The 14434-nt window shown below is 37.8% G+C and overlaps 1 protein-coding gene across 4 annotated transcripts in view; it reads right to left on the bottom strand.

The window, feature by feature from the left end:
• The window catches only part of LOC126875170 (SET domain-containing protein SmydA-8-like), a 54212-nt gene that overhangs the window by 22435 nt on the left and 17343 nt on the right, over positions 1-14434 (bottom strand). For all 4 annotated transcript variants that reach the window (XM_050637905.1, XM_050637908.1, XM_050637906.1 and 1 more), the window contains one exon: positions 11767-11923. In XM_050637905.1, the coding sequence (XP_050493862.1) occupies positions 11767-11923 (157 nt within the window). The remainder of the gene's footprint in view (positions 1-11766; positions 11924-14434) is intronic.

Raw genomic sequence — 14434 nt, 5'->3', positions numbered from 1 at the left:
GTTTGTATTATTATATATGGGCAATGTCACGATTTGCTTTCTGTTGTCATTGTTATCTTGTGAACTGACGTTCACTGTAGCTAAAGCCGCTGGAGTACTTTCTGTGGGGTACATTAAAATAACATAACATGTTGTGAACAACACCAGGGGATATGAACGAATAAATTCGCGAAGCATGCATTGGGTTCGATGCAGAAGCAATTCAGAGTGTAGCTCTCATGATTATTTATAAATTTCAAACGTCTATGATACTATGACAGTGAATACGATACGAGTACGATGAGGTAAAATCTGTAGTATCGATAAACCGGTCTCTTACGAAAATCTTTGATGATGTTGAATTTCCAACCTGATATTACAAAAAGTATATTTTCAGGAAACAAAACGAAATTATTCGTCGACTCGTATTTATGACTCATAAAGGTTAATTCCTCTTTACTCAGGATTCAATACTCTTTCGTATCTTCATATAAGAAATATAGCATTCCCTTTAAAATATATAAATTGTCCTTGAAATCTTCAAAATGTCTTCACGTATTAAAAAAACAATACATGCACAATATAATGAGCCCCTCCAAACCCTGCAATTTTTGTACGTAAAATTATTTCATACGACGCATAGTGTTCGGAATTCGCCCAGCCGAATTTTTATAGAATGCACAGCGTGCTCCTTATCACTCTCCGGTTCTATCGGGTTCTTTTGCGCTGCGTCATTTAACACAGAACTGCCATGTGCTGATAAAGTAATGAGAATAATAGCGCACCTCTGCTAAAAGTCGCATCACCGATCCCGAGCCAATAAGGTGCGTAAGAGAGCGCAAACTAAATGCGCAGTGAAAGTAAGAGCGATAGTTTTCCGAAACCGTTATCGAAAATAAATCGTTTAGCAGAAAGAACCATTAAATCATGCTGTTGCAATAAAGACGCGATAAAGTTACTGCAACTCGTATCCTCGATTTTCAAGTTTTCCAATAAGTTGTATCAGCCTACGATTCCCACTCAGAAACATTAAAAGTTATTGGAGGTGATCAAGATATTCAATTAGTAGAAAATTTGTTTATAAAATATGCGTTCATTGGTAGATTTAGTGTAACTGAAAGATATGCTTCAGACACTGTATTAGCACGATTAGAAGGGAGACATTTCTTAAGTAGAGTGATATTAAAAAGTGAAAAATATAGAGATCTAAGAAGGCGTGCTATTTGTACAAAGCGCGGGAAGAACAAAACTTCCTTATATCAATGCAGAGTATGCGATGTTAGCCTCTGTATAGATGAATGCTTTGAATTATATCATACAAAATTGAATCATTAGATATTAATTATTACTATTATTAGAAATATTATCTTTTTATATCCTTATTATAGTATCAGGGAGTTTGAACTTCAAATAAACTACTTTTCCAATTTTAATTGTAAGAAGTCTTGCATCTACACAGTCAGAATAATTATTACTTCATTACTATATCTGCGACTACCTGCCTTATATTGTTAACAATAATGATCAGACATATGTATAACATACATACAGTACAACATATATAATATATAATTTATAAAATATAATGTATACATATATCTAAGGAAATCCAATTGCAATAAAATCGCCCAATTCAGTTCAACTTAAATCGACTGTAGTTTATTATTCTCTTTGGGAGTACCAAAGATGGCGGCATGAAGAGCCGATGATGAGAAGATGAAGAGAAACCGAAATTATAGGGAAAATAAGGAAAGGCGACATAAGAAGTTGACCAGAGTATTGTGCCAGTGTATGAGTACAAAAATGCGCAAGAAGACTGGTAAAGGAAGGACAGAATGGGACAGGAAAGTGAGAAAATTCAACGTTGTCGACGAGGCAATAAGGAGGCCATATTGGGACTAGCGCCGAAAGCGCCACCGCACGGGTACTTCTCGATGGCACGCATGGGTAGGCACAGCCACCTTGCGACGCGCGCCTGCAGAGCCGTCACACGGAAACTGTGTCGGCACCTCACTATCACAGCCGTTCGGGAGTGGACAGCCAGGCCACCGGACGGGTTCCTGCGTCTGACGAGGATAATATTAGCAGGAGGGGGGGGGGGGGAAGATGCAAGGAATGGAGTCTGCGTCAAAGGTGACCAGAAAATTCAAGAGGATTGCAGACAGGATGCACAAGCTAGAGGGTTCAGTCATGGACGCGGTCTTGGCGCCAAGCGCCGGGTCATACAACGGAACAACCAGGGCAAGAATCTCGCAAGTAAGCGCGAGTTCAGACGTCGAAGAGCCGCTGACCTATGGGGCTTCGTCCTCATCAACGACGTCCAAGTTTTGAAGATGAGAACGTCCTCGACAGATAACATAGGGGCTGAACTAATTCAGCGGAACTAACACCTACATTAAGATCTTAAAGGAGGCAGCAAGCACCATTGCCGTTGGTACAATGGAGTAGATCAGGAGGACGAGGTCCGCCTGCGGCACTGGAGATGCTAAGCTGGATGAGATGCGTGTGGCGGTGCTAGAGAAGGAAATCTAGGTCCTTCGGGAAGAGCAATCCGGAAGAGCAGTGTGCATGCGGCAGGAGAGTGCACGGCCCGACGCCTCCATTTCAGAGCTGGGGCGTCTCAAGAATAATGATGGGGGCGGGAGGGGGGGGGAAGTATCTCTCCGCCCTCGAGAAAAAATTTGCAGAGCTCGGGCCTTCGCTAATGAGGGCCCTAGAAGAACGCCTAAAAGACTGGTGACATAGCCAAGAAACACGGCCGAGGAATGCAATCATGGCTGCGAGTAACGCCACTCAATTATCTTCGTCCCCCGAGGGGTTAGGAGGGTGGTGAATGGAAGGTTGTCGAGCCTAGGAAAAAGAAGAAGGGCATGGCGAGACCAGGTGCTGCCAAGGCGCCGGAGTTCTCGCCACTCCCCCAAAAGGAGGGCCGGTGCAGGCAAATAGGAAGGTGGTTCTCCCTCGCCTTGCGCGATCATCTGCGGTGACCCTAACGTTGGGCAAGGGGATGAAGACATCGTGCGCCGCTATGCTGGCGACGGCTAGACAGAAAGTCCCGCTAGCCGAAGTCGGCATTAAGCGAGGCGATAATTGGGGACATGACTCTGGAAGTTCCCGGGGATAAAGAGACAAGACACCCGCGCTTGCAACACGGCTGGCCCCAGCCCTGGATCTGGCCACGGTAAGAGTCGTGGCTCCAACAAGAACGACGGAGATGAGGGTGACTGGGATCGACATCTCAGTCGGCAAGGAGGAGCTTCGGGACGCCCCGTCTGTGTCCGGGTAATGTGGGGGCATTGGAGGTTCGAGTAAGAGACATCAGCACCTCCAGAAATGGCCATGGATCAGCCTGGATAACATAACGTGCCTCCGACAGACTCAAGTGTTTCAGTAAGACGTCTATCTTATTAAAACTTGTGATTTCTATGGACTCGACCATTAATGTTCCAACTTACTGATTTAAACAATACGAATTATTCAAATTCATCCATCTTGAAATAGCTCCTCTCAACTCGAATTCTTTAAATTAACAATCTGACATTTAATTTATGATTAAAATGAAATCAATTCGTGAAACGCTGTTCTATTTAAATTATCGGTTACACTTTATTAATTGATGTTTCGGCACACTGTGTATGGAAACATCGCTATATTATGGTGATATGCTAACTCTTCAAAATTGTAACAAGCTAGGATGCACTGTAATCCACCTCAGTAGATCTCTTTATGGGGTGTCCACTTCTTGGCAGATAAGACGGAAGGAGATGAGGCATCTCCCTTGCCAATAATCCTCCGACTCTTTTAAGGTAACCTTCAAACTCTTAGCACTCCGTTTCTGCAGTGCTGCACTACAACGAAACTATCTGGTGGAGATAGAAGGAACATTTCCTCTTCTGGATGAGATCTTTTCAAAAATCTTATCTTTTTTATCTATGTAATCTTTAAATTAATGGCCAAATTCTCGTATGCATGTTGCCATGGGCGAAAATTCTATATGCATTAGCAACTCTGTATATCGGAATTCGTTTCACCCTCCTCAGCTTTTTAGAATTGCGCTTTAGGTCCACAGCTATCTGCCATGGGGTGCCATGCTCCGTAATGAACAACGGATTGCCAAATCGAATAATATAATCTACTGACATAAGTTGCCAGATCGCCGGCGTTAAGAAGAAGGCGGTGCAGTTTTTTCGAAAACTCTCATGCCTTCTTTTCACCCTCGCTCAATGTCATCTGCATATTTTTTTCTAACATCAAATAAAACTCCCAAATATCTCACGAGTACTTTAGACCTTATTATTGGTTATTATAATACGACTAGCTAAAAAATCGGAGACCAGCTGAATTCTCTTTCTAGTTAGCAAGAATATCTCCGCTTTTGTTTCGCTATATTCAGCTGGTATTCGTCGAATTAGTCAAAGATGCACGCAAAAGACGAATTTAGTTTTCTCCTTATTTTCTCAACGTTCTTGTCAGTGATCAGAAGGGTTTGTGGCAGCACTCGACAGCACAAATACCATCACTCGACACTAACTAGAGTCGGACGACGGCAACGCACTGGTTAGCGCCTTAGGTTACGAACGTTCGGGACCCGGGTACAAATCCTGGCGCCCGTACTCCGATTTTTCTTCCACAATTCTTAAATAAGAAGAAAAATACAGCAGTACCCCAGCAGCGACATCTACAGCCAACAGCTACAATTATCACGGACAACACAATACACCTCAGGCCAAATCGTCGGTGTAGTAAGAAATATCTGAGAACGCCATTATGGATAATGTTTCACAAAGTTGGTCTCAGTGTGGAATCTTTTGGACCATCCCTCTCCCTATGAACAGAAATTTTATTCATACCTGTTTTAAAATCAATCCAAATGTGTCTGTACTCAAATGTAGTGAAAACAATTCATCGAAACTGTTTTGATTACTTGTGAGAAATTCCTATTATCAGCTTCTCGTACCCTTAACCCTTAAACCCTTAAATAAATCGCAAGCTTAGCCACTTTGTGAAGATCGTCGATGGATCCTCTCCTTTTTCTAATACCAATCTGAAAGTTTGCAAGACTATGAGGCCCCAGAACGAGACAATTTGATTTCAATTACACATTCCCATATCTACGTAATGCTTAAAAAGTTCTCTAATGGTCGGCAATCGGATGGGGAGGAAAGAACTCTCCCTCCTCTGTTTCTTAATAAGAACTAGGCAAACCTCTTTCTATTTTGGGGGAATCTTTCCATAAGTAAAAGTATTGTTATATAGAACGCAAAAGTCCTATGGCCTGTTATCAATCAGAAGTTTCACAATTTTTCTGACTTCGGGCTAAATAGCAAAATAGCTGCTGTCTAAGGCGACTATCACGAATTGATCAACAGGAATTGCCGCAGTGTTCCATCATGTATCCGTTACGCCTCGATACGCAACGAAGAAACGCCCAACCCATCTTAGTAAAATCACTTTTGCGATAACCGACCTATAAGGCGTTCCTCAGATCGTTGTCAATTAAACAGTAGAACTATTTCTGGAAATCTTGTTTACTTTTCAAGATATCTATGCGTAATTCATTCCTTTTGCCCTTAAATATAGGTTCCAAAGCAGTCACATCCTGGATTCTTTTCTTTTCGAGTCCTATGAACCCAACGTTTCGCGCTATTCGTTTCTTTTCTAAAGGTAGCAATTTCGTCACTTCACCAGTAATTCGCCCAGTTTACTCTTTTGAGATTAATGTCACATAAATCCTGTATTGCTATGTTGTATCTAACAAAATGATCCAATTTTTGTTCTTCATGGGTGCTCCACTCTGAGATCGTATTGTCGTAAAGAACAAGTAGAGCCTCGCTGTCGAGATTATTCAGATTATAACCATATTTCGAATTAAAATCCTCCGAAACAATTAATCGAAAATCGGATCTTCTAGCTTCGATAATGTCGACCTTCGATATGTACAAATATAATTGAAATATTGCCACAATCAAATGTTCGGTGAAGTGTAACAACTAAAAAATCTAGCGTTATCCGAAATTTCGAAGACAAACCCATTGTTACTTTTGGCAGAGCCCGCACCATAGTAAACATTATTATGTCTTGTTGCCTAAATTGCCATATTGCCGCCTTAGTCAGTGTGCCAGCCGTTACTTATGGAATGCGGTTTTATGGAAAGCTCAATTGCTGTCTTATACAGCAACTTGTGGGCTAACTTGTATCTATTACAGTTTACTTAGAAAAATTTTATTTTTGTATCATCAACGATGTTGTCTGATTAATTAATTCCCTATAAATAAGACAAGGCAGAGAGGCCGTTACATGATTTATTTTACCTTCATCCATGTTTCTCTTTTTACATATAACGCACCTTTGAGGCGTGGGCAGTTTTTCTGATGTATCCCTCGGTGCTACTTCTTCCACGTAACTCTTCTCCATTTAATATTTAATTAAATTTAAATTCAGCGCTCGTACGATCAAATCCGTAGCAACAGGAGCATCAAACGACTGGCGGTACAATCTGAATAGGAAAATTTATAAGGCCCATTTCAATCCTTTTACCTTCTTTTATTTTATCCCTAAATTCGCCTGAAATCTCGGCCAGAGCAGTTCGCGTACCATTGAAGCTTCTTCTTAACCCTTAGAGTGCTGAATACTCGAGGCCTATGCGGTCCGTACGGACGGCGCTCGGCCAGCGCTGACGATCGCTGTGGACGGAGTACTTTTCCGCTAGATTGAACTTTGTTGATTGACTATTCAAAGAGCAAATCGTAATAAGTTATAGTCATTTTTTTGCACGAGATTAAATGATTCGAGAGCGTTATTTTGTAGTATTAATTATTTATTATAAACATTGAAATTTACAATAAACTAGAATTTGGGTAATAAACTAGAAAACAATAAACTAGAAAACTAAATTTAGTAAATATAATACAAGTTAATAATTCAGTTGTCTGTGAAAAATTTTAAACAATTATCGATACATAATCCGACATCGCATTTTCTGCATTCGTATCGCGTGTCGCTCCTTTTCTTATTTTTCAAACAAACAACACATTTTCTTCTTGATAATTGTGTTGTGCCGGCACGATTAGGGCATTTTGATGGAAAATGTCTATCAATTAAACAAAATGGTAAATCCTCAGACTTTCTCTTTCCTCCTCCTACCATGTTCCTACGTTGGAAATATTTTCGTAAAATGTGTCTTATCAACACTAAATGAAATTCACTAAATTTTTGTTTCGAAGCAGTAGATTTTTGATATAAAATATTTATCTCACACAAACGTAATAGTATTACTTCTGCATAGGTGTACGGAAAAATTGACTAACGCATATATGTGTTCTTGGTCCACACCGATAGCTTTCGCTAAACGCATATATGCGTCCATAGCACTCTAAGGGTTAAGGCCCCCAATTCAACGTCTTCCTCTTTGTCGGTACGTAGAGCGACCGTGGTATTATTGACTATTTCTCCTTCCTCAATGATAGAATCAAGATCTCTACACTGAAATGTAATCGTCTGATTCATTGCTTTAACCACAGTGTCTTCGCCCAGTACTCTTCTTATATCCTCATTCAAGGCAGTTATTCTTCTTCATCTCGATGAGAAGTGTTCCTATCCTTTTTCTATATTTTCCAGTATTTTCACCAATCTTTAAGGTGATAGCTCATTGTGAAGCTCAGTAAAATCTTTACCTTTATCGATTATAACAAGAATTGCATCGTTTTTCGTTCAAAGTCTTCTTCTGAACTGAGATTCTCTTAGAGATCCCGTCGTAAGTCTATCAGAGTTGACTTTATCTCCCTTTTGGACGCTACTGTGTATTGTGAATTCGACTTTTTATGCAATTTCAATGCATAAAGAGAATGAATGAACGAAAAGAATATATGTACAGCGCCACTTAAAAGATTTAAATTCAGTGATAGAAAAATGCACTTTTAAAAGTTTCTGTTTACAGAAATATAATAAATCAATATAATAGATTCTCTGCTTATTACCAATGAAATTTAATTTAAAATATTTGTTTACTGACGAATAGCAATTTATTGTTATTATATACTACGTATTGAAGAATAAAATTGAACTGTTTATTTTGTTTTGACTCCTCTTAAAAGGGAAACAATGATCTGACCCAAATCTCTAATCTTCGCATTCTCCTGACTCATATGTTGAATTTTGATTAGTTATATCGAAGCGATCTTCCTCGTTTGTTAGTGATATTTGTTCTGTTGGCAGATAGAATAAGATATCATAGTAATAAAAATATTAACTGGGATATAACAAATTGAAATAGCAAAACACAGACGTCGGTCAAGAAGTGTGTGATGTAAAATATTTTCCGAATATATCTGACATACATCGGATACATCTCACAAATACAAACATTTGTTCTTACGTCAAATAAGGATAAAGTACTGATATATGCATCACAAGTTAAACATCGAGATAAATAATTCTGTAAGCATTTCCCGTAACCGTGAAATTGTATTATACAAGCTTTTCAACACTTAGGCAACCGAATAGGGAGATCTCCCTTTTTGACTTTAGCAACGCGTTTTATTTTTTTTTTTTTTTTTTAGTCCGTTACGACTAAATAAAGTTATAATCGAACGATACGACACTGTAAAAAAATATTGAAATGCATCATGAATTTTTAATTTCATGTTCAAGTTGTGTTATTTATCTTTAGTCGTCTTAACGTTTTTAATATTACCTATATTTTTTTATACTTTTAAACACAATGTTTCGTATAAACATTGAAATCGTTAAATAAAATCATTACCACAAAATATAATTAACTACTTAGAGAATTTTTAGACTTTTTTGTTTTTTAAGTACTGAAAATTGGTCCTCGATACTTGAAAAAATGCGCAATGGAAACGTATAGCTCGCTGTGACGCGCGCTGGTTGGCTAAATGTTGAAAGATTTATATTCGAAATATAATGTAATAGTTTGAAACATCCTCTATATCTCCGCGAATACAGGAACAATTACGAAATTGTGCTTTCTTTCCTAAATTCTATTACAGTAGAGCCTTCTTTATCTGAACATCCATTATCCGAATACAGTATTATTCGAACGTTCTACTATCCCAACATAGTACTTCTCAGTAATAAATATCTTTTTCCATTTCAGGTATGTACATATTGAATTGGTGTTCGTATGCAATGTATTCTTTCCTTAATACAATTGAGTGACTGCTAATTGTAAGAATTTGGTACAGAACTTGTTGCGATTTATCAACTAGACGGCGATGAGCCCGGTGCAAACTGTTATCTTGAGGTCGCGGTCCTTGAACGATATTACCGCTCAAGGTGGAGGTAGACTAACGATGCAGAGTAATCTTGTGTTTAGTTGGTTTATTTGCAGTTTAGTATACATTGCGATGGTCGGAATTCGCGTGAGACCTCTACTTTGTGAGAAAAATTGAAAACAGTACTCCAAAATTAGGGTCAAAGCTGGCCCCGTCAGCTTTACTTAATATTTACAAATATCTGCAAATTGATATTGCCAAACTATTGTATATCAATGTATTAGTTGAAGCCCACGGAATTCATTGAACCTAACAGGAATCGTATAGTTCTTGTAATTTTGCTATAAATTGAGGTCAAAGTTAAAAAATTGCAATCGTGTTGAACAGTTTAATCTAACGCTGCGTCTCCCCACGAAGCAGACGGTGCATTCGGGCGCTGCCTTACAGAAAAAACCCTGAATATCGGCGCCAGTGTCAACGTGTTAATTTGCCTTGTTTGTGTTATGTGCGTGCCATTCAATTGGATATTTGGTGTTTTCCGTTTTCTTAGTGTAAATCTAATATGGTGGCATTTACTGGGGTTTGCTTTTATTTGTTTATCTTGTAGCCACTTTTCTATTTTTGTGATCTGTTCTTGTAGTAATTTGACTGCTGTTTCTGGGTTAGTGTGCCTGACTAGTACAACTGTGTCGTTCGCGAATGTCAGTATTTTGCTATTAGTAGTTGTTGGTATGTTGGCCGTGTATAGTGTATATAATGTTGGGCCTAAGATACTTCCTTGCGGTACCCCTGCCTTCATGTTTTTACTTCAGAATATACATCCTTTATTTTTACTACAAAGGTTGGGGTTAGGTTGGGTATGATTTGAGTAAGTAATGGATTTATTCCGGGAAGTGTTTTTTGATTGTTTGTAAGAGGCTTTCATGGTCCACTTTGTCAAATGCTTTCTCAATGTACATGAAAAGGGATGTACAGCATTGTTTCTTTTCTATTGCTAGTAAAATTTCGTTGACGAGCCTGTGCATTTGCTCTATAGTGGAGTGTTTGTTACTGAATCCAAATTGGTAATCTGGTACTAATTTTTTTTCTCTATTGTTGGTTTTAGGCAATCGCATATTATTTTCTCTAGTATTTTGGAAAGCACAGAAAGTAGTGATATTGGTCTGTAAAATGCAGTTTGGTGTGTGTCTTTGCCTGGCTTAGCTAACATTATGATCTGTGCTAGCTTCTAGAATTCTTAAAATTGCATTCAATATTATTGTGATTAAACGTATTGCTTTTGAAGGAAGGTTTTTAAAAATTTTACCATTGATTAGGTCGATTCCTGGTGTTTTATTGTATTTTGTTTTCTCGATTATGATTCTAACTTGTTGTGCTGTTGTATTAAATATGTCTTCGTCTCAATGACATTTGGTTTTACTGTTGTTAGTATTATATGGAGTAAATGTGTTACAAAGGTGGTTGAAGAATTCTGCAGCTTGCTCTTCGTTGCTTCTGGCCTATGTGTTGTTTGCTTTTCTGATTGCTGGGATTAGTTTTATTGGCTTTCTTATTTTATTCGTCGCTTTTCATAGAGAGTAGTTGGCATTCGCGTGCACAGAGAGTGTTTCTATGAATTTTGAGAATTCGTTACTATTATGATCTTTTATTTTACTTTTTACTTTCTTTCCGAGTTTGTTTAGATGTTTTTTGTTTTCACATGTTCTATGTTTTTGCCATTCTGCTTTCGCTTTCCTTTTTTCTCTGATTTTGTCAAGGATATTTGGTTTTGTTTGGTTTATAAATAATAGTTAGCCATGCTGCTTCTTGCATGATTTCTGTCAATGTTGTTACTGCCTGTTCGATGCGTTTGGGTGTTTTTAATGGAATATTGCAGTTGATTTCGCTCTTGATTAGTTCTTTAAATGTTTGCCATTTGGTACTCTTATTGCAAAGCGACTCTGATTTGTTATTAAGTATTGGTTTGCTTGTATATTCTATTATTATCGGTGTATGATGGGAGCTAAGCTCCAGACTGGGTGTTACTTTTAATTTGTTTGCGTTTGCTCCTTTTATACCTGCAAAATTAAGGAAGTCAGCAATTTTGTTTAGATCTGTCTGCCAGTGTGTTGGTCTTTCTGTGGATAATATGTTGAGATTATTAGTTCTAATAAATTTTTCTAGTGTTCTACCTCGGGGCGTGTTAATTCTTGAGCCCTATAGCGTGTGCTTTGCATTGAAGTCTCCCGCTGCGATGTAATTACTTACGTTGAAAGAATTACGTGTCTTAGCAGCCAAAAAGATATGGATATTCAATATTTAGAGAAGCTATCGATTAATCTTAATTTGTATTTGAAATAAATGAAATTTCACACAAGAATAGTGATTGTTGTATTATGAGAAAATTCCATTATCCGAACAGTATGCCTGCTTATAAATTCTCATAAAGAAGACTCTACTGTACTTGCATCAGTTCTGTACAATATTGTAAAGTGGGAAAATGTTTTTATTTATAGTAATCCATTCTTCGTGTTCATAATAATTTCTATAAGACTTGATTTTTAATTTAACTTACATTCGATTGCACCTTAAAGCGTTAAACATTGTTCCAAATTCTGTGGGATCCTTGCATCGATCACAAGTACATTCAAAAAATTTTGTTTTAAGAAGATGGTGTCTTCTGTTTGCAGTACCCCACAATGGATCCGTATAACATATAGAAATGTGGTCTCCTAAAATATTTCATACAAATTCATACAGTTGCATTTATCTACAAGATTTAGGCTAAGAACAGACAATTTATTCGACGCGATTTTTGAGGAATTGGTCACATCGCCTTATACTCGATAGCTGAATTGCTTACAGAAAAAGACACAGAATTTCTTAATTTCGCACAAAGATTTTCAATTCTACCATCGCAAGCGCTTTTATTCTTTACACCGTTGATTTATTTTCATCCATGGAAGGTACAAGTACACACAAGAAACAGTTCTTTAGCATAAATGTATGTATATATATATATACACGAACAGAGCATACAGCTGGAACCACTTCGATCACTGCATCTTCACTATTTCAGTGAAAAGTATTGTGAAAATATTAAAAGTATTATAGTGAAAAGTATGTTTTGAAGAATGGCTGTAACAAAAGCTAATATTTTAAATTACTTATTGTCTTACTTAGAAAGAGAGGAAGAGATAAGCATGGATATTTACATAAATATTGGAAAATTATTTTGCTGTAATTTTCTTCAATCGACATTGTAATATTTTCAATCAACATGGACTTCACTACTCGTATATGTAATCAACAGTTTCTAATTGAAATCTATTTTGTAATAGTACTGTGACTAATTTCTATAAAATTTATTGTAATATCGTAGAATAACTTTGATTGGAGATCGGCTGAAAATAGAAAAAAACCGTGTACGTAGTGTTTCTGTGGTTCGTTTACATTTAAGAGTGCCTACGTGACTAAAGGCACGTAGTTGGTAGTTCTTACATAGGTATGAGGGAAACAATAGACAACGTTAGAAGAAGGACGGTTTCGCTATCCAAGGCGAATCGAAAAGTGTGCGTGTTGCGAGAATCAGAGCTAATTGAGTCGTCGAAGAGTAGAGTCGTTAGAGTTTTCGAGTCGTTGAAGAGTAGAGTCGTGAGAATTGATAGAGTTGTTAGAGAGAGAGAGAGTGTGTGTGTGTTAGATTCGTTGTGACGAGAGTGGTCAAATAACTGTAAAGTTATTTGATATAGATACGAGTATTGCATTTAGTTTCCGTTAAATATCGTTCTCTGTCCAATTTATATTTGTATATTCAATTTAATATTAATAAATTGTAAGTAATCGAAAAAAAATTTCTATCCTTATTTTTCGATATTACATTATTTGGTATTCTCAACGTCTTTTTGTCGACTCTCGTCACCGACTTTCGTGAAAACTACCCTGTGTGTACAGTTAAGAAACAGTTAAAAGAGCCTATTACTTCTTTAAAAATTGCTTTGCGTGTCCTTAGTCATAATGATGCTTATATATATATATACAGGTCATTTATATGTCGGAGATGAAAGGACACCAGAGCCTACCCTTTGGAACTTTGGGAAAAACCCTTAAAATTATAATCTAGATTCTTTAGTCAATCCGATTGCATTTGTTCAATATTTGTAATAGTGAGCTTGGATTCGAGGCGACAACCAGTCGCCGAACGTACCTGCGGTCAGGGGGATAAACGTTTTGTCTAACAAAGATATAGGGTAATAGTATAGCTTTCCTTAAAAGAAATACTTGTAGCAGCACTCGGCATTAAACATTCCAACGGCTTCTGTCCCGTGGCTCGCCACACGCAGACCCTATTCTTCGGGCAAGACGATCATCATATGTCAACGCATCTCCACGGTACATGTTCAGCTAGCCCGAGGACCCGTTATAAATCTTAAGTCCTTCAAACAGACAAACAGTCTTTGTTCCAACTACGGGAAGATAGAGGAACTTTATTTTTTTCTCACGAACGACGCTTTCCGCTAGCAACTTTCCCTCAAGGGCGGCTAGCATCCTTCTCTAACCACCAACATGGAAATTGACCAATTAACAGCAACATCAATTTCCAACACTTTCCGAACGAAGGCCTCTCTCCACGAATCTGGTGATCTCATGCCCTTAGACACACCCCATTATAGTTTTCCTCTGCAACATCATCGTGACGGAGAGACACTCTCTCTCGCGCACTCTTAGCAACTAATTACACAGCGTTTTGATCAGTGAATTTCTCACGCTCTAACATAGAGTCCAACTTAGACTTTGACGAAACAATAAATTCGTTATCCCGTTGACCGCGGATATCGAACCCGAGGTTATTGTCATTAGAGTCGCGAGTGCCCAGTCGCCGTCGTTAATTGTCAAGTCTGTAGTATCCATACTTGTGTTAATAAACTGTATCTTTGTTATACCACAACGATGGCTAATTTTAATGAAGATTCATCAAACAGCCACAACCTTACCCACAACGCCAACCCGACATATAAATATGTGATATCAAATTATTTGTAAATATCAAAACGGTAAAAAAGGTTAATATTTAGAAATACTGGATAAATGATAAACAATTTAACTTTACACTACAAAATGTTTATGTAGACGTCAGCCGTTTTGCCTCAGCGTACACATTTGCCCGAATGACAGACAAAACGTTCAATAACATCATTTGTTAAGCAGAGTCGAAATGTTCAACACACATATGCACACGTGTA

Source organism: Bombus huntii, chromosome 17 (assembly GCF_024542735.1).
Source record: "Bombus huntii isolate Logan2020A chromosome 17, iyBomHunt1.1, whole genome shotgun sequence".
Classification (NCBI taxonomy): Eukaryota; Metazoa; Arthropoda; class Insecta; order Hymenoptera; family Apidae; genus Bombus; species Bombus huntii.
The sequence above is the reverse complement of the archived record's forward strand: the minus strand, read 5'-3'. Positions and strand labels throughout refer to the sequence as shown.